We start from the raw sequence: 21163 nt of genomic DNA, 5'->3' as shown, positions 1-21163 counted from the left end.
TGTGAAACAGTACATCAGTTATCCTGCTCCATATAACCACTCCACCCCCTCCCCAGTCCTGTCCCTGTTACAGGGCCACTTTGAAGGTTGAGAATGACTGAACAACAAATCACCTGGCATAATAAATAACTACTCATTATTATTTGTAGATCAGCCAATTTACCCATGATACATTACGGTTTTGATGCTCTCGAACATGGCCACCATCTCTCCGGCAGTGTCCCCAGGCAGCATAGCTATGACATTACAATGGATCTTCTTTGCACTGATGTCACAATGAATCACTCAGAATTTTTTTGTGCGTTCAAAACAACTGGGAACTCAGAAAATACGAGCTCAAGATGTAGGTAAAGGCTCCACTCCCCCTGAAGTCTGAGAATACCGAGTCCCAGTTGTTTTGAACGCTGCAATTCTGCTGTGAAGTAACAATCTGTCTTTAGGACATCATACACAACATTCTGCAATGTTAGGTAATGGGGACTGGAACAATGGTATCACAATTGCACCTGCAGCCTTGACCTCAATGGAATATGACATTGAGTGGAGTTGGTTGCATCACAGACATTCCAAGCAGTGTGGAAGTAATAATAAATCATACATTTTAGTTTAAGCTCTTTTTCCAAGACACCCAAAGTCACTTTACAGTGATTGCACTGCAGTCTTCTTTTCACACACACACACCATCACTGCTGCCCCTTCCTATGGTTCGTACGAGGCTATCCCCTTCACACCTCTCACAAAACAAGCTAACAACCTTATGATTATTTGAAAATGTAGATTTATTATAGAAAAAGTAGCTTTCCTGTGTGATTAGCTTAGATAGAACAATGCCTTTGTTGAAGTGAGTTCATTAGATCACATAGGCCCCACACATTCATTGAGCTGCGTAATACCAGTATTCCCCCCCTTTCCAGTGTTCTCCCCAGTCCTTATAATTCTACCTATGCCTCCCCATCCATCTCTCCCTCCTTTCCTCAGACATCTGTCTGTGTCAACAATCTTCTGAAAAAAAAAAAAAAGTATTTTCTCTTAGAGAAGATTAGTACACGTCAATTATTATGTCACACTTAAGAGTATGCAACTCCTAGGATTTAGTTTCTCTCTCAGCATCAGTCTACTTTAGAGGCCTACAGGCAACCATACACAGGCTGTGTCCCAAATAGCAACCAATTCCCTATATAGTGAACTACTTTTGACCAGGGCTCTGCAATAGGGAATAGGGTGCCATTAGGGAGAGAGCCACAGTCAGGCTGCCTTGCTGGCTGGCAGAAAGAAAACAGCTCTCTAGCAATAATAGTTCAGTCAGTCTAGCAGAATGTATCATTCAGCGTTATAATAGTTCAGTCAGTCTAGCAGAATGTATCATTCAGCTTTATAATAGTTCAGTGAGTCTAGCAGAATGTGTCATTCAGCGTTATAATAGTTCAGTCAGTCTAGCAGAATGTATCATTCAGCTTTATAATAGTTCAGTCAGTCTAGCAGAATGTATCATTCAGCTTTATAATAGTTCAGTCAGTCTAGCAGAATGTATCATTCAGCTTTATAATAGTTCAGTCAGTCTAGCAGAATGTATCATTCAGCGTTATAATAGTTCAGTCAGTCTAGCAGAATGTATCATTCAGCTTTATAATAGTTCAGTCAGTCTAGCAGAATGTATCATTCAGCTTTATAATAGTTCAGTCAGTCTAGCAGAATGTATCATTCAGCTTTATAATAGTTCAGTCAGTCTAGCAGAATGTGTCATTCAGCTTTATAATAGTTCAGTCAGTCTAGCAGAATGTGTCATTCAGCTTTATAATAGTTCAGTCAGTCTAGCAGAATGTATCATTCAGCTTTATAATAGTTCAGTCAGTCTAGCAGAATGTATCATTCAGCTTTATAATAGTTCAGTCAGTCTAGCAGAATGTATCATTCAGCTTTATAATAGTTCAGTCAGTCTAGCAGAATGTATCATTCAGCTTTATAATAGTTCAGTCAGTCTAGCAGAATGTGTCATTCAGCTTTATAATAGTTCAGTCAGTCTAGCAGAATGTATCATTCAGCTTTATAATAGTTCAGTCAGTCTAGCAGAATGTATCATTCAGCGTTATAATAGTTCAGTCAGTCTAGCAGAATGTATCATTCAGCGTTATAATAGTTCAGTCAGTCTAGCAGAATGTATCATTCAGCTTTATAATAGTTCAGTCAGTCTAGCAGAATGTATCATTCAGCTTTATAATAGTTCAGTCAGTCTAGCAGAATGTATCATTCAGCTTTATAATAGTTCAGTCAGTCTAGCAGAATGTATCATTCAGCTTTATAATAGTTCAGTCAGTCTAGCAGAATGTATCATTCAGCGTTATAATAGTTCAGTCAGTCTAGCAGAATGTGTCATTCAGCTTTATAATAGTTCAGTCAGTCTAGCAGAATGTATCATTCAGCATTATAATAGTTCAGTCAGTCTAGCAGAATGTATCATTCAGCTTTATAATAGTTCAGTCAGTCTAGCAGAATGTATCATTCAGCGTTATAATAGTTCAGTCAGTCTAGCAGAATGTGTCATTCAGCGTTATAATAGTTCAGTCAGTCTAGCAGAATGTATCATTCAGCTTTATAATAGTTCAGTCAGTCTAGCAGAATGTGTCATTCAGCGTTATAATAGTTCAGTCAGTCTAGCAGAATGTGTCATTCAGCGTTATAATAGTTCAGTCAGTCTAGCAGAATGTATCATTCAGCTTTATAATAGTTCAGTCAGTCTAGCAGAATGTATCATTCAGCTTTATAATAGTTCAGTCAGTCTAGCAGAATGTGTCATTCAGCTTTATAATAGTTCAGTCAGTCTAGCAGAATGTATCATTCAGCTTTATAATAGTTCAGTCAGTCTAGCAGAATGTATCATTCAGCTTTATAATAGTTCAAATAAAAGTCTCTGCATAAAAAAAGTGCTTAATCAATTCCTTCATTCATCACAAAATATGATAAAAAATGAATTAATTAACTTGAACATTGTGAAGCAAGTAAATAATGCCTGTGTTTATAAAAATGCATTGTATTTCCTGGGGTCATATAGTTAGGAATATAAAATGATAACAGAATAAAACAAGTATTGCTGGCCATTAGCAGGTATGAGGCATCTTCAGGAGGGTCGGTGTGTTTCGGGAGGGACTGTGCATGTTTCCCCCATAACTCCTCAACCTCTGATCCCATTCATTGGGATATTGAACAACGTGTCATTTGGGACACACCCATACGGGAACTCATCTCCAGACATTCTATAAATCGGCGTAGCAGGGATTCTTCACAGGTGCGGTCTAATGTGCTGTGAAGGGGTTGTAACAGAACGGTCTGGTGAGCTAGAAGGGCGTGACATAGTATTCTGCTGCAGGCGGTGACTGGGGGTGTGTCTGGTGGCCCTGGGGGTGTGTCTGACTCTGCTCCTGTTGTTGTTTCATGATCTCCCGGATCTCCTCCTCCAGCTCGGGAGGAATGACGAGCTTGTCGTCAGGGTCCGGCTGGGCCGGAGCGTTGAAGTAACCTCCTTGCTTCCTGACGGGAGCGTCGCCCACCTCCTCTATCACATCCTGGCTCCGCCCCTGACACGCCACCGAGCCATTACCCCGCCCCTTACGCCCCAGAGTCCCACCCAGAGTCCTACTGGCCGAGCCTGAGCCTGAGCCCGCACCTAACTGCACCTCTCCACCAATCACACACAACCCTGCTCCAGTCTCTCCAGGCCCCACCTCCTGTCCCTGAACAGTGTGTTTGGGTGTTACAGTGTCTGTCTCTACAGCCCTCAGCTCCTCTTCTACTACAGGGTCAGGGCTAGTCTCAGGGTCAGGCTGATGGTAAGGAAACGGATAAGGGGGGGACGAGGGTGGGGTGGGGGCTGACTGGCAGGAGGGTGGAGGTAAAGGCTCAGGCTGCTGTGTGACAGAGGTGTTAGGGTGTGTGTGCGGGTCAGGGCTGGGGTGTGTGTGCGGGTCAGGTCTGGGGTGTGTGTGCGGGTCAGGGCTGGCGTGTGGGTCGGGGTGTGGGTCAGGGTGTGTTTGTGGGTCAGGCTCAAGGTGGGTGTGTGGGTCAGGGTGTGTGTGGGGTATTGGTATAGAGCTGGCCCGTGCTCTCAGACAGTGTATGTCAGCCTCCACCTCCACTCTGCTCCCATTAGAGAACACCCCAGCTATAGGCTCCTCATCCTCACTGTCCAGCCCATTGTCAGACAGAGCCCCCGAGTACTGCCTCTGGAACGATGCTCTTCCACCTCCATACACCCCCGCTCCCCGCCCCAGCACCCCCCCGCGACCCCCCAGGGCCACGCCCTTCTCCGTCTGATTGGCTGGCTCGTCCGATGACGCCGTCGACCCCACCTCACTGCTCATCTCTGACGTGCTGACCTCACTGCTGACCTCACTTCCTGTCCCCATCACCGGAGGCGGTAATGGTAGAGTTCCATCTGCTGAGCCATAGCCGGGGTGGTGGTGTGTGTTACCAGCAGTGTGGGTGTGTTGCGTTTCCAGGCCGGGGCTGGGTGGGGGTGGTGGGGGCTCACAGCAGCAGCAGTCTTCAGTGATACTCAGCTGCACCACCACAGCACACAGACTGTCAGGACAGCCGTAGCCCTGCGCCAGCGTACACAGCTTCTTGGCTGCTGCTAGGGAGTCTGGGACATTACGCACTGCCTCCACAGCCTCGCAGGTGGACATGGTATCCCACAAGCCCCGGCTGGCCAGGATGAAGAACTCATCCTGCGGGGTGAGGGTTACCGTGGAGATGTGGGGTCGTGGGGTCACGGCGGGACACAGGAAGGAGTAGCCCATGATCCTGGTGGAGTCCGTCACTCCGTTCACTTTGTTGTCCTGAGGGGAGGGGGGGGGGGGGGGGGTGTTAGGACCTCTCAACAGACTCACAGACAAAGACATACAAACAGTACAGTGTGTGTGTACCTCAGTGATGATAGCATGGTGTTGGCGTGCTCTTTGGTACTCTGCCTGCTGTCTGACGGTGTGTGTGGTGGAGAGAGGGAGGGCCTTGCCATCACGACACAGAACTGCTTGACACCTTCCCACGTTAGCCGCTGTCACCGTGAAACAGCCCCCGCCGCCACGGTCACTTGGGGCAACGAGGCCATGACGGATGTGGCAGAGGGCCGCGGACCCTCCCAGCCTCTGTCCTGCCGTGCCCAACTTCCTGTTATAACAACAACAACAACAACATGAGATGAACAGGAGTTCTTGTGTGTGCACATGTGTTTGAGAAAGAAACTGTGTGTGCATCTGGGAGAGAGACCATGTGTGTACCTCTGCATGGTGAGGAAGGTGTTGGTCATATAGTCCTCTTGGTTCTTGCTCTTGTGCAGTTCCTCGGCCAGCACATCTCCCATGGTGCATTGCAGCAGGTAGGGCACCTCAACGTTCCGGTCTCCGTCAAACACCCCGTACAGAGCCTCCCTGCTTCCACGGAAACTGTCCAACGCCAGGGCTGCTACACACAGTCTGAGAAACACAAACATGTTAGGAATAACACATACACCGACACACACACTGCTGCTATTCCGAAAAGAGAGGCTATCCAGAGATAGACCAACTGAGGAGGAGTGATGGATGGAGAGAGAGAGATAGAAAGTGTCATGTTTACTGTTAATTTCTGAGCGAGAGAGAGAGAAAGGGAGAGATACAGAGACAGAGTATGTACTGACTTGTTGTTGACCCCAGAGGCCTCTGTGTATCCGTGGCTCCAGACTGCAGGCTCCCCGGGCCCCTCACTGCCACACAAAGAGAAGGGAGATGGGTCCACACGGAAACACCTAATGTTACTGCAGGAGGGAGAGAGAGAAGAAATACAGCAGGGAGTTTAAAAATACATCGGGCAAATAACACAAATGTCTAGCAACCCTTCTTAACACCCGCCCGCTTAACCCGGAAACCAGCCGCACCAATGTGTCGGAGGAAACATTTCAACTGACGACCGAAGTCAGCCTGCAGGCGCCTAGCCCTCCACAAGGAGTCGCTAGAGCGCGATAAGCCAAGTAAAGCAATATCATACGTTTTGCAAATTAGTAATATATTGTACGTTTTGCAAATTCGAAACATACAATAAGAATCGTAATTTGTAACATATCATTCGAAATGGGTGGTGGACATCCACAAATGAATACATACCATACACAATGTAACATATCATACTAAATGGAGTGTCCCTGATTTACATACAGAATAATCCAAAATGCTCTGATACCAGGTTGGTGTGTACATGCATTATGGTGTGTGCATTTGACTCTGTGTGTTGTTACTTGAGCAGTTCGAGGCTCCGGTGGTCCAGGTTGAGGCGAGGGTTGCCTGTCAGGTCTAGCTCCTGTAGTTTAGCAGGCAGAGACTCTGGGAGGACTACCTCACACAACTCATTACAGCTCAGATCCACACACTGCAGGAGGGAGAGAGAGAGAGAGAGTGAGACCGAGAGGTCAAAGACACGCTGGCCAAGATCAGATGTCAGGGTTATTAATAGTGTGTGTGTTTTCACAGCAATCTCATTAGGGGATTAGGGGATATATTTATGAGATTACAGGAGGTTGTGTCCCAAATGGCAGAACCCTATAGACCATGGTTATTCAAAGTCCGGAACCTGCTGGTTGTCTGTTCCAACTGATAATTAATTGCACCCACCTGGTGTCCCAGGTCTAAATCAGTCCCTGGTAGGAGGGGAACAATGCAAAAAGGAGAGTAACTGGCTTCAAGGTCTAGAGTTGAGTTTGAGGGACATAGACACATGTCAAAAGGCACTATATTGGGAATAGGGTGTCATATGGGACAAATCCAGAGAAGGGCCTGATATACCCTGGCCTCCATACTTTTCCCTGGTTAATGTGACAGACCCTGGACACTGCTAAACAGGACCGTGTCAACCTCAACCATGAAGTCAGAGTATCAGGAGAGAGTGTGTGTTGTGTCTGTCCTACCTTCATGTCTTGAATTGGAGGACCTCAGGGAAGACAGTGATGTGGTTGGAGTGGGCAGAGAGTGTGTGTTGTGTCTGTCCTACCTTCATGTTTTGAAGCTGGAGGACCTCAGGGAAGACAGTCATGTTGTTGGAGTGGGCAGAGAGTGTGTGTTGTGTCTGTCCTACCTTCATGTCTTGAAGCTGGAGGACCTCAGGGAAGACAGTGATGTTGTTGGAGTGGGCAGAGAGTGTGTGCATGTGCCTGCAGCTCAGGATGGTGGTGGGCACCGCTCTCAGCCTGTTCCCACTGAGGTCCAGTTCCTCCAGCTGCTCCAAACGAGCCATCTTACTGCAGTGGCAGTGAGAGAGGGATTTAGATGTTTAGAAAACCTTTATTGGCACCATTTAACTACTGTACATGCATAGCAAACTCAAGTGCCATTAAGTAAAATGTCACTCCATAGCAGTGAAGTTAAAACCAGCCCCCCTCCCAGGAAGAGAGAGAGACAGAGAGATACAGAGAGAGACAGAGAGGGGGTGAGAAAAATAAGGGTTTTCAAACGTGTGTGCACGTCAAGTAAGAAGACAGTAAAAGAGAGAGTGTGTGTGTGTGTGCGCGACATGCTCACGCGTCTGTCCCAGTGTGTGTGTGTGTGTGTGAGAGAGTGTGTGTGTGTGAGAGAGAGAGAGAGACCTGGCTGGGAAGGTCTGTAGCTGGTTGTAGGCCAGGTGCAGCACCCTGAGGTGGGCGTGACCAGTCAGCAGAGGGACACTCTTGTCCGTCAGACTGTTATTGGTCAGATACAGCTCCTGCAGGCTGCTGAAGCCCTCCTCTAATAGGCTGGCTGGAGGGAGGCACTCCAGCTTATTGGCTGATGCGTTCAGGTAGCGCAAGCTGTGAGGAAAACCAACAAACAACATTAGTAAGTAGCTAAAGAAGTAGACAGGGAAGGTGTGTGTGTGTCCCAGTATCTGTGTGTGTGTGTGTGTCCTACTGGTGAATGTGCAATCACTGGAGAATAAACTGGATGAGTTCTGTTCGTTATGTTTAATGTTATGTTTCACTGGGACGTGGCTGAACGACGACATGGATAATATACAGTTGACTACCAGCATGTCACATGTGCAACCAGAGACATTTTTATAAAAATTAATAAAACTCTAGACCAACTTTACTCCTCACACAGAAACACGTAACAAAGAACACCCTCACCCTCCATTTGGAAAATCTGACCATAATTCTTTCCTCCTAAATCCTGTTTACAAGCAAAAACTCAAGCAGGAAGTTAAACTACAGGATGCCGATGCTAAACTACAGGACTGTTGTGCTAGCACATCCTGGAATATGTTCTGGGATTCATACGATGGCAGTGAGGAGTATACCACATCAGTCACCGGTTTCATCAATAAGTGCATCAACGATGTCATTGGAATCCATGGATTACAGGCAACATCCGCACTGAGCTAGAGCTGCCACTTTCAATGAGCGGGACATATTCATAAGAAATCCCGCTACGCCCTCTGACGAATCAGCAAAACAGGCAAAATGTCAATACAGCACGAAGACTGAATCCAACTACACCGGCTCTGGTGCTAGTCGGATGTGGCAGGGCTTGCAAACTATTATGGATTACAAAGGGAAACCAAGCTGTGAGCTGCCCAGTGATGAGCTAAATGTCCTCTATGCTTGCTTTGAGGCAGGCAACACTGAACCATACATGAGAGCACCAGATGTTCCGGACGACTGTGTGATCATGCTCTCCGTAGCCGATTCCTAAGGCTGCAGGGCCAGACGGACTACCAGGACGCGAACGAACTAGCAAGTGTCTTCACTGATATTTTTTAACCTCTCCCTGACCGAGTCTGTAATACCTACATGTTTCAAGCAGACCACCTTAGTCCCTGTGCCCAAGAACACCAAGGTAACTTGCGTAAATGACTACCACCATGCAGCACACACGCCATGAAGTGCTTTGAAAGGCTGGTCATTGCTTACAACACCATCATTCCAGAAACCCTAGACCCTGTCTGTCTGTCCCAGTATCTATGCGTGTGTCTGTCCCAGTATCTGTGTGTGAATGTGTGTTTGTCCGAGAATGTGTGTATGTCTGTCCCAGTATGTGTGTATGTGTGTGGGTGTGTGTCCCAGTATCTGTGTGTGTGTGTGTCCCAGTATTGGTGTGTGTGTGTCCCAGTATCTGTGTGTGTGTGTGTCCCAGTATCTGTGTGTGTGTGTGTCCCAGTATCTCTGTGTGTGTGTGTCCCAGTATCTCTGTGTGTGTGTCCTAATATCTCTGTGTGTGTGTGTCCCAGTATCTCTGTGTGTGTGTGTCCCAGTATCTCTGTGTGTGTGTGTCCCAGTATCTCTGTGTGTGTGTGTGTGTCCCAGTATCTCTGTGTGTGTGTGTCCCAGTATCTCTGTGTGTGTGTCCCAGTATCTGTGTGTGTGTGTGTGTGTCCCAGTATCTGTGTGTCCCTTTATCTGTGTGTGTGTGTCCCATTATCGGTGTGTGTGTGTCCCAGTATCTCTGTGTGTGTGTGTCCCAGTATCTCTGTGTGTGTGTGTCCCAGTATCTCTGTGTGTGTGTGTGTGTCCCAGTATCTCTGTGTGTGTGTGTCCCAGTATATCTGTGTGTGTGTCCCAGTATCTGTGTGTGTCCCAGTATCTGTGTGTCCCTTTATCTGTGTGTGTGTGTCCCATTATCGGTGTGTGTGTGTCCCAGTATCTCTGTGTGTGTGTGTGTGTGCCCCAGTATCTGTGTGTGTGTGTGTGTGTGTCCCAGTATCTCTGTGTGTGTGTTTGTGTCCCAGTATCTCTGTGTGTGAGTGTCCCAGTATCTCCGTGTGTGTGTCCCAGTATATCTGTGTGTGTGTGTGTGTCCCAGTATCTGTGTGTGTGTGTCCCAGTATCTGTGTGTGTGTGTCCCATTATCTGTGTGTGTGTGCCCCAGTATCTGTGTGTTTGTGTGTGTGTGTCCCAGTATCTGTGTGTGTGTGTGTGTGTGTGTGTCCCAGTATCTGTATCTGTGTGTGTGTGTGTGTGTGTGTGTCCCAGTATCTGTGTGTGTGTGTGTGTGTTCCAGTATCTCTGTGTGTGTGTGTGTGTGTTCCAGTATCTCTGTGTGTGTGTGTGTGTGTGTTCCAGTATCTGTGTGTGTGTGTGTGTGTGTTCCAGTCTCTGTGTGTGTGTGTGTGTGTGTGTGTTCCAGTATCTCTGTGTGTGTGTGTGTCTTCCAGTATCTCTGTGTGTGTGTGTGTCTTCCAGTATCTGTGTGTGTGTGTTCCAGTATCTCTGTGTGTGTGTGTTCCAGTATCTCTCTGTGTGTATGTGTTCCAGTATCTCTGTGTGTGTGTGTGAGTTCCAGTATCGCTCTGTGTGTGTTCCAGTATCTCTGTGTGTGTGTTCCAGTATCTCTCTGTGTGTGTGTGTGTTCCAGTATCTCTGTGTGTGTGTGTTCCAGTATCTCTCTGTGTGTATGTGTTCCAGTATCTCTGTGTGTGTGTGTGAGTTCCAGTATCGCTCTGTGTGTGTTCCAGTATCTCTGTGTGTGTGTGTGTTCCAGTATCTCTCTGTGTGTGTGTGTGTTCCAGTATCTCTCACTGTGTGTGTGTGTTCCAGTATCTCTGTGTGTGTGTGTGTGTGTTCCAGTATCTCTCTCTGTGTGTGTGTGTTCCAGTATCTCTCTGTGTGTGTGTGTGTGTCCCAGTATACAGTGCCTTGCGAAAGTATTCGGCCCCCTTGAACTTTGCGACCTTTTGCCACATTTCAGGCTTCAAACATAAAGATATAAAACTGTATTTTTTTGTGAAGAATCAACAACAAGTGGGACACAATCATGAAGTGGAACAACATTTATTGGATATTTCAAACTTTTTTAACAAATCAAAAACTGAAAAATTGGGCATGCAAAATTATTCAGCCCCTTTACTTTCAGTGCAGCAAACTCTCTCCAGAAGTTCAGTGAGGATCTCTGAATGATCCAATGTTGACCTAAATGACTAATGATGATAAGTACAATCCACCTGTGTGTAATCAAGTCTCCGTATAAATGCACCTGCACTGTGATAGTCTCAGAGGTCCGTCAAAAGCGCAGAGAGAATCATGAAGAACAAGGAACACCAGGCAGGTCCGAGATACTGTTGTGAAGAAGTTTAAAGCCGGATTTGGATACAAAAAGATTTCCCAAGCTTTAAACATCCCAAGGAGCACTGTGCAAGCGATAATATGGAAATGGAAGGAGTATCAGACCACTGCAAATCTACCAAGACTTGGCCGTCCCGCTAAACTTTCAGCTCATACAAGGAGAAGACTGATCAGAGATGCAGCCAAGAGGCCCATGATCACTCTGGATGAACTGCAGAGATCTACAGCTGAGGTGGGAGACTCTGTCCATAGGACAACAATCAGTCGTATATTGCACAAATCTGGCCTTTATGGAAGAGTGGCAAGAAGAAAGCCATTTCTTAAAGATATCCATAAAAGGTGTCGTTTAAAGTTTGCCACAAGCCACCTGGGAGACACACCAAACATGTGGAAGAAGGTGCTCTGGTCAGATGAAACCAAAATTGAACTTTTTAGCAACAATGCAAAACGTTATGTTTGCCGTAAAAGCAACACAGCTCATCACCCTGAACACACCATACCCACTGTCAAACATGGTGGTGGCAGCATCATGGTTTGGGCCTGCTTTTCTTCAGCAGGGACAGGGAAGATGATTAAAATTGATGGGAAGATGGATGGAGCCAAATACAGGAGCATTCTGGAAGAAAACCTGATGGAGTCTGCAAAAGACCTGAGACTGGGACGGAGATTTGTCTTCCAACAAGACAATGATCCAAAACATAAAGCAAAATCTACAATGGAATGGTTCAAAAATAAACATATCCAGGTGTTAGAATGGCCAAGTCAAAGTCCAGACCTGAATCCAATCGAGAATCTGTGGAAAGAACTGAAAACTGCTGTTCACAAATGCTCTCCATCCAACCTCACTGAGCTCGAGCTGTTTTGCAAGGAGGAATGGGGAAAAAAATTCAGTCTCTCGATGTGCAAAACTGATAGAGACATACCCCAAGCGACTTACAGCTGTAATCGCAGCAAAAGGTGGCGCTACAAAGTATTAACTTAAGGGGGCTGAATAATTTTGCACGCCCAATTTTCAGTTTTTGATTTGTTAAAAAAGTTTGAAATATCCAATAAATGTCGTTCCACTTCATGATTGTGTCCCACTTGTTGTTGATTCTTCACAAAAAAATACAGTTTTATATCTTTATGTTTGAAGCCTGAAATGTGGCAAAAGGTCGCAAAGTTCAAGGGGGCCGATAACTTTCGCAAGGCACTGTATGTGTGTCCCAGTATCTGTGTGTATATATGTGTGTCCCAGTATCTGTGTGTATATATGTGCTTCCCAGTATCTGTGTGTGTGTGTGTGTGTGTGTGTGTGTGTCCCAGTATTTGTCTGTGTGTGTGTGTCCCAGTATCTGTCTGTGTGTATATGTGTGTCCCAGTATCTGTCTGTGTGTATATGTGTGTCCCAGTATCTGTCTGTGTGTATATGTGTGTCCCAGTATCTGTGTGTATATGTGTGTCCCAGTATCTGTGTGTATATGTGTGTCCCAGTATCTGTGTGTATATGTGTGTCCCAGTATCTGTGTGTATATGTGTGTCCCAGTATCTGTGTGTATATGTGTCCCCCAGTATCTCTGTGTGTGTGTGTGTGTGTGTGTCCCAGTATCTGTGTGTGTGTGTGTGTGTGTGTGTGTGTGTGTGTGTGTGTGTGTGTGTGTCTGTCCCAGTGTGTGGAGCCTACCTTTGGGCCTTAATGAAGAGGTTGTGTGGTAGCTCAGTTAGCAGGTTGTGTTGTACATCTAGAACCTCTAGCTGAGATTTCTCCAGCCGCTCAGGTAGTCTACGCAGACTGTTACATCCCACCAGCACTTTACGAAGACTAGCACTGCAGAATAACCTACAGGAGACACACACAATACAGTCGAGGAGAGGAGAGGACGAGTGAGAGAGGCCGACCAAGAGAGAGAGAGAGAGAGAGACAGACCGAGAGAGAGAGAGAGACCGAGAGAGATATTATCTACCTCACTTGCTTTGGCAATGTTAACACATGTTTCCCATGCCAATAAAGCCCCTTGAATTGAATTGAGAGAGACAAAGACAGAGAGAGAGAAACCGAGAGAGAGCGAGCGAGACCGAGAGAGAGAGAGACCGAGAGAGAGAGACCGAGAGAGAGAGAGACCGAGAGAGAGAGAGACCGAGAGAGAGAGAGACCGAGAGAGAGAGAGAGAGAGACCGAGAGAGAGAGAGAGAGACCGAGAGAGAGAGCGAGACCGAGAGAGAGAGCGAGACCGAGAGAGAGAGAGACCGAGAGAGAGAGAGACCGAGAGAGAGAGAGACCGAGAGAGAGAGAGACCGAGAGAGATATTATCTACCTCACTTGCGAGACCGAGAGAGAGAGAGAGACCGAGAGAGAGACCGAGAGAGAGAGACCGAGAGAGAGAGAGAGAGACCGAGAGAGAGAGACCGAGAGAGAGAGAGAGAGACCGAGAGAGAGAGACCGAGAGAGAGAGAGAGAGACCGAGAGAGAGAGACCGAGAGAGAGAGAGAGAGACCGAGAGAGAGAGAGAGAGACCGAGAGAGAGACCGAGAGAGAGAGAGAGAGAGAGACCGAGAGAGAGAGAGACCGAGAGAGAGAGAGACCGAGAGAGAGAGAGAGACCGAGAGAGAGAGAGAGAGAGACCGAGAGAGAGTGTACAGTACATCTGTGTGTGTGTGACTGTACAGTACATCTCTGTGATACTAACCGTATGGGTAGCTCTTTGATGTGGTTGTGGCTGATGTCTAGGACCTCTAGTCGGGTGCTCTCACACACCCAGTCAGGCACACAGTCCAGATGGTTCCTACAACACAACATAGCCAGTCAGGCACACAGTTCCTACAACACAACATAGCCAGTCAGGCAGACAGTCCAGATGGTTCCTACAACACAACATAGCCAGTCAGGCACACAGTTCCTACAACACAACATAGCCAGTCAGGCAGACAGTCCAGATGGGTCCTATAACACAACATAGCCAGTCAGGCACACAGTTCCTATAACACAACATAGCCAGTCAGGCAGACAGTCCAGATGGGTCCTATAACACAACATAGCCAGTCAGGCACACAGTCCAGATGGGTCCTATAACACAACATAGCCAGTCAGGCACACAGTTCCTACAACACAACATAGCCAGTCAGGCAGACAGCCCAGATGGGTCCTATAACACAACATAGCCAGTCAGGCAGACAGTTCAGATGGGTCCTACAACACAACATAGCCAGTCAGGCAGGCAGTTCAGACAGTTCCAACAACACAACATAGCCAGTCAGGCAGACAGTCCAGATGGGTCCTATAACACAACATAGCCAGTCAGGCAGACAGTCCAGATGGGTCCTATAACACAACATAGCCAGTCAGGCAGACAGTCCAGATGGGTCCTATAACACAACATAGCCAGTCAGGCAGACAGTCCAGACAGTTCCAACAACACAACATAGCCAGTCAGGCAGACAGTCCAAATGGGTCCTATAACACAACATAGCCAGTCAGGCAGACAGTCCAAATGGGTCCTATAACACAACATAGCCAGTCAGGCAGACAGCCCAGATGGGTCCTACAACACAACATAGCCAGTCTGGCAGACAGTCCAGACAGTTCCAACAACACAACATAGCCAGTCAGGCAGACAGTCCAGATGGTTCCTACAACACAACATAGCCTGTCTGGCAGACAGTTCCAACAACACAACATAGCCAGTCAGGCAGACAGTCCAGATGGGTCCTATAACACAACATAGCCAGTCAGGCAGACAGTCCAGACAGTTCCAACAACACAACATAGCCAGTCAGGCAGACAGTCCAAATGGGTCCTATAACACAACATAGCCAGTCAGGCAGACAGTCCAAATGGGTCCTATAACACAACATAGCCAGTCAGGCAGACAGCCCAGATGGGTCCTACAACACAACATAGCCAGTCTGGCAGACAGTCCAGACAGTTCCAACAACACAACATAGCCAGTCAGGCAGACAGTCCAGATGGGTCCTATAACACAACATAGCCAGTCAGGCAGACAGTCCAGATGGGTCCTATAACACAACATAGCCAGTCAGGCAGACAGTCCAGACAGTTCCAACAACACAACATAGCCAGTCAGGCAGACAGTCCAAATGGGTCCTATAACACAACATAGCCAGTCAGGCAGACAGCCCAGATGGGTCCTACAACACAACATAGCCAGTCTGGCAGACAGTCCAGATGGGTCCTATAACACAACATAGCCAGTCAGGCAGACAGTCCAGATGGGTCCTATAACACAACATAGCCAGTCAGGCAGACAGTCCAGATGGGTCCTATAACACAACATAGCCAGTCAGGCAGACAGTCCAGACAGTTCCAACAACACAACATAGCCAGTCAGGCAGACAGTCCAAATGGGTCCTATAACACAACATAGCCAGTCAGGCAGACAGTCCAAATGGGTCCTATAACACAACATAGCCAGTCAGGCAGACAGCCCAGATGGGTCCTACAACACAACATAGCCAGTCTGGCAGACAGTCCAGACAGTTCCAACAACACAACATAGCCAGTCAGGCAGACAGTCCAGATGGTTCCTACAACACAACATAGCCTGTCTGGCAGACAGTTCCAACAACACAACATAGCCAGTCAGGCAGACAGTCCAGATGGGTCCTATAACACAACATAGCCAGTCAGGCAGACAGTCCAGACAGTTCCAACAACACAACATAGCCAGTCAGGCAGACAGTCCAAATGGGTCCTATAACACAACATAGCCAGTCAGGCAGACAGTCCAAATGGGTCCTATAACACAACATAGCCAGTCAGGCAGACAGCCCAGATGGGTCCTACAACACAACATAGCCAGTCTGGCAGACAGTACAGACAGTTCCAACAACACAACATAGCCAGTCAGGCAAACAGTCCAGATGGTTCCTACAACACAACATAGTCTGTCTGGCAGACAGTTCCAACAACACAACATAGCCAGTCAGGCAGACAGCCCAGATGGGTCCTATAACACAACATAGCCAGTCAGGCAGACAGTTCAGATGGGTCCTACAACACAACATAGCCAGTCAGGCAGGCAGTTCAGACAGTTCCAACAACACAACATAGCCAGTCAGGCAGACAGTCCAGATGGGTCCTATAACAGAACATAGCCAGTCAGGCAGACAGTCCAGATGGGTCCTATAACACAACATAGCCAGTCAGGCAGACAGTCCAGATGGGTCCTATAACACAACATAGCCAGTCAGGCAGACAGTCCAGACAGTTCCAACAACACAACATAGCCAGTCAGGCAGACAGTCCAAATGGGTCCTATAACACAACATAGCCAGTCAGGCAGACAGCCCAGATGGGTCCTACAACACAACATAGCCAGTCTGGCAGACAGTCCAGATGGTTCCTACAACACAACATAGCCTGTCTGGCAGACAGTTCCAACAACACAACATAGCCAGTCAGGCAGACAGTCCAGATGGGTCCTATAACACAACATAGCCAGTCAGGCAGACAGCCCAGATGGGTCCTACAACACAACATAGCCAGTCTGGCAGACAGTCCAGATGGTTCCTACAACACAACATAGCCTGTCTGGCAGACAGTTCCAACAAAACAACATAGCCAGTCAGGCAGACAGTCCAGATGGTTCCTACAACACAACATAGCCAGTCAGGCAGACAGTCCAGATGGTTCCTACAACACAACATAGCCAGTCAGGCAGACAGTTCCTACAACACAACATAGCCAGTCAGGCAGACAGTCTAGATGGGTCCTACAACACAACATACCCAGTCAGGCAGACAGTCTAGATGGGTCCTATAACACAACATAGCCAGTCAGGCAGACAGTCCAGATGGGTCCTATAACACAACATAGCCAGTCAGGCAGACAGTCCAGATGGGTCCTATAACAAAACATAGCCAGTCAGGCAGACAGTCCAGATGGGTCCTATAACACAACATAGCCAGTCAGGCAGACAGTCCAGATGGGTCCTATAACACAACATAACCAGTCAGGCAGACAGTTCAGATGGGTCCTATAACACAACATAGCCAGTCAGGCAGACAGTCCAGATGGGTCCTATAACACAACATAGCCAGTCAGGCAGACAGTTCAGATTGGTCCTATAACACAACATAGCCAGTCAGGCAGACAGTCCAGATGGGTCCTATAACACAACATAGCCAGTCAGGCAGACAGTTCAGATGGGTCCTATAACACAACATAGCCAGTCAGGCAGACAGTTCAGATGGGCACTATAACACAACATAGCCAGTCAGGCAGACAGTCCAGATGGGTCCTATAACACAACATAGCCAGTCAGGCAGACAGTTCAGATGGGTCCTATAACACAACATAGCCAGTCAGGCAGACAGTCCAGATGGGTCCTATAACACAACATAGCCAGTCAGGCAGACAGTTCCTACAACACAACATAGCCAGTCAGGCAGACAGTTCCTACAACACAACATAGCCAGTCAGGCAGACAGTTCAGATGGGTCCTATAACGCAACATAGCCAGTCAGGCAGACAGTCCAGATGGGTCCTATAACACAACATAGCAAGTCAGGTAGACAGTTCAGATGGGTCCTATAACACAACATAGCCAGTCAGGCAGACAGTTCAGATGGGTCCTATAACACAACATAGCCAGTCTGGCAGACAGTCCAGATGGGTCCTATAACACAACATAGCCAGTCAGGCAGACAGTCCAGATGGGTCCTATAACACAACATAGCCAGTCAGGCAGACAGTCCAGATGGGTCCTATAACACAACATAACCAGTCAGGCAGACAGTTCAGATGGGACCTATAACACAACATAGCCAGTCAGGCAGACAGTCCAGATGGGTCCTATAACACAACATAGCCAGTCAGGCAGACAGTCCAGATGGGTCCTATAACACAACATAGCCAGTCAGGCAGACAGTCCAGATGGGTCCTATAACACAACATAGCCAGTCAGGCAGACAGTTAAGATGGGTCCTATAACACAACATAGCCAGTCAGGCAGACAGTCCAGATGGGTCCTATAACACAACATAGCCAGTCAGGCAGACAGTTCAGATGGGTCCTATAACACAACATAGCCAGTCAGGCAGACAGTCCAGATGGGTCCTATAACACAACATAGCCAGTCAGGCAGACAGTTCAGATGGGTCCTATAACACAACATAGCCAGTCAGGCAGACAGTCCAGATGGGTCCTATAACACAACATAGCCAGTCAGGCAGACAGTTCAGATGGGTCCTATAACACAACATAGCCAGTCAGGCAGACAGTCCAGATGGGTCCTATAACACAACATAGCCAGTCAGGCAGACAGTCCAGATGGTTCCTACAACACAACATAGCCAGTCAGGCAGACAGTTCAGATGGGTCCTATAACACAACATAGCCAGTCAGGCAGACAGTTCAGATGGGTCCTATAACACAACATAGCCAGTCAGGCAGACAGTCCAGATGGGTCCTATAACACAACATAGCCAGTCAGGCAGACAGTTCAGATGGGTCCTACAACACAACATAGCCAGTCAGGCAGACAGTTCAGATGGGTCCTATAACACAACATAGCCAGTCAGGCAGACAGTTCCTACAACACAACATAGCCAGTCAGGCAGACAGTTCCTACAACACAACATAGCCAGTCAGGCAGACAGTTCAGATGGGTCCTATAACACAACATAGCCAGTCAGGCAGACAGTACAGATGGGTCCTATAACACAACATAGCCAGTCAGGCAGACAGTCCAGATGGGTCCTATAACACAACATAGCCAGTCAGGCAGACAGTCCAGATGGGTCCTATAACGCAACATAGCCAGTCAGGCAGACAGTCCAGATGGGTCCTATAACACAACATAGCAAGTCAGGCAGACAGTTCAGATGGGTCCTATAACACAACATAGCCAGTCAGGCAGACAGTTCAGATGGGTCCTATAACACAACATAGCCAGACAGGCAGACAGTTCAGATGGGTCCTATAACACAACATAGCCAGTCAGGCAGACAGTCCAGATGGGTCCTATAACACAACATAGCCAGTCAGGCAGACAGTTCCTACAACACAACATAGCCAGTCAGGCAGACAGTTCCTACAACACAACATAGCCAGTCAGGCAGACAGTTCAGATGGGTCCTATAACGCAACATAGCCAGTCAGGCAGACAGTTCCTACAACACAACATAGCCAGTCAGGCAGACAGTTCCTACAACACAACATAGCCAGTCAGGCAGACAGTTCAGATGGGTCCTATAACGCAACATAGCCAGTCAGGCAGACAGTTCCTACAACACAACATAGCCAGTCAGGCAGACAGTTCCTACAACACAACATAGCCAGTCAGGCAGACAGTTCAGATGGGTCCTATAACACAACATAGCCAGTCAGGCAGACAGTACAGATGGGTCCTATAACACAACATAGCCAGTCAGGCAGACAGTCCAGATGGGTCCTATAACACAACATAGCCAGTCAGGCAGACAGTCCAGATGGGTCCTATAACACAACATAGCCAGTCAGGCAGACAGTCCAGATGGGTCCTATAACACAACATAGCCAGTCAGGCAGACAGTTCAGATGGGTCCTATAACACAACATAGCCAGTCAGGCAGACAGTCCAGATGGGTCCTATAACACAACATAGCCAGTCAGGCAGACAGTTCAGATGGGTCCTATAACACAACATAGCCAGTCAGGCAGACAGTCCAGATGGGTCCTATAACACAACATAGCCAGTCAGGCAGACAGTTCAGATGGGTCCTATAACACAACATAGCCAGTCAGGCAGACAGTTCAGATGGGTCCTATAACACAACATAGCCAGTCAGGCAGACAGTCCAGATGGGTCCTATAACACAACATAGCCAGTCAGGCAGACAGTTCAGATGGGTCCTATAACACAACATAGCCAGTCAGGCAGACAGTCCAGATGGGTCCTATAACACAACATAGCCAGTCAGGCAGACAGTTCAGATGGGTCCTATAACACAAAATAGCCAGTCAGGCAGACAGTCCAGATGGGTCCTATAACACAACATAGCCAGTCAGGCAGACAGTCCAGATGGTTCCTACAACACAGCCAGTCAGGCAGACAGTTCAGATGGGTCCTATAACACAACATAGCCAGTCAGGCAGACAGTTCAGATGGGTCCTATAACACAACATAGCCAGTCAGGCAGACAGTCCAGATGGGTCCTATAACACAACATAGCCAGTCAGGCAGACAGTTCAGATGGGTCCTACAACACAACATAGCCAGTCAGGCAGACAGTTCAGATGGGTCCTATAACACAACATAGCCAGTCAGGCAGACAGTCCAGATGGGTCCTATAACACAACATAGCCAGTCAGGCAGACAGTCCAGATGGGTCCTATAACGCAACATAGCCAGTCAGGCAGACAGTCCAGATGGGTCCTATAACACAACATAGCAAGTCAGGCAGACAGTTCAGATGGGTCCTATAACACAACATAGCCAGTCAGGCAGACAGTTCAGATGGGTCCTATAACACAACATAGCCAGACAGGCAGACAGTTCAGATGGGTCCTATAACACAACATAGCCAGTCAGGCAGACAGTCCAGATGGGTCCTATAACACAACATAGCCAGTCAGGCAGACAGTTCAGATGGGTCCTATAACACAACATAGCCAGTCAGGCAGACAGTCCAGATGGGTCCTATAACACAACATAGCCAGTCAGGCAGACAGTTCCTACAACACAACATAGCCAGTCAGGCAGACAGTTCCTACAACACAACATAGCCAGTCAGGCAGACAGTTCAGATGGGTCCTATAACACAACATAGCCAGTCAGGCAGACAGTCCAGATGGGTCCTATAACAAAACATAGCCTGTCAGGCAGACAGTCCAGATGGGTCCTATAACACAACATAGCCAGTCAGGCAGACAGTCCAGACAGTTCCAACAACACAACATAGCCAGTCAGGCAAACAGCCCAGATGGGTCCTACAACACAACATAGCCAGTCTGGCAGACAGTCCAGATGGTTCCTACAACACAACATAGCCAGTCTGGCAGACAGTCCAGATGGTTCCTACAACACAACATAGCCTGTCTGGCAGACAGTTCCAACAACACAACATAGCCAGTCAGGCAGACAGTCCAGATGGTTCCTACAACACAACATAGCCAGTCAGGCAGACAGT

The 21163-nt window shown here is 47.6% G+C and overlaps 1 protein-coding gene across 2 annotated transcripts in view; it reads right to left on the bottom strand.

Moving 5' to 3' along the window:
• Positions 1-755: 755 nt before the first annotated feature.
• The window catches only part of LOC110523018 (PH domain leucine-rich repeat-containing protein phosphatase 1), a 57088-nt gene continuing 36680 nt past the window's right edge, over positions 756-21163 (bottom strand). Inside the window, exons 9-17 of one of the 2 annotated variants that reach the window (XM_090236145.1) lie at positions 13723-13818; positions 12720-12875; positions 7607-7807; positions 7015-7261; positions 6266-6396; positions 5672-5788; positions 5274-5468; positions 4920-5163; positions 756-4832 (exon numbers count right to left, since the gene is read on the bottom strand). In XM_090236145.1, coding sequence (XP_090092271.1) covers positions 3333-4832; positions 4920-5163; positions 5274-5468; positions 5672-5788; positions 6266-6396; positions 7015-7261; positions 7607-7807; positions 12720-12875; positions 13723-13818 — 2887 coding nt within the window. In that variant the 3' untranslated portion in view covers positions 756-3332. The remainder of the gene's footprint in view (positions 4833-4919; positions 5164-5273; positions 5469-5671; positions 5789-6265; positions 6397-7014; positions 7262-7606; positions 7808-12719; positions 12876-13722; positions 13819-21163) is intronic. The other variant, XM_036978556.2, reaches the window with a different exon arrangement.

This window comes from Oncorhynchus mykiss, chromosome 5 (assembly GCF_057628025.1).
Source record: "Oncorhynchus mykiss isolate SJ-2025 chromosome 5, ASM5762802v1, whole genome shotgun sequence".
Taxonomy (NCBI): Eukaryota; Metazoa; Chordata; class Actinopteri; order Salmoniformes; family Salmonidae; genus Oncorhynchus; species Oncorhynchus mykiss.
The sequence above is the reverse complement of the archived record's forward strand: the minus strand, read 5'-3'. Positions and strand labels throughout refer to the sequence as shown.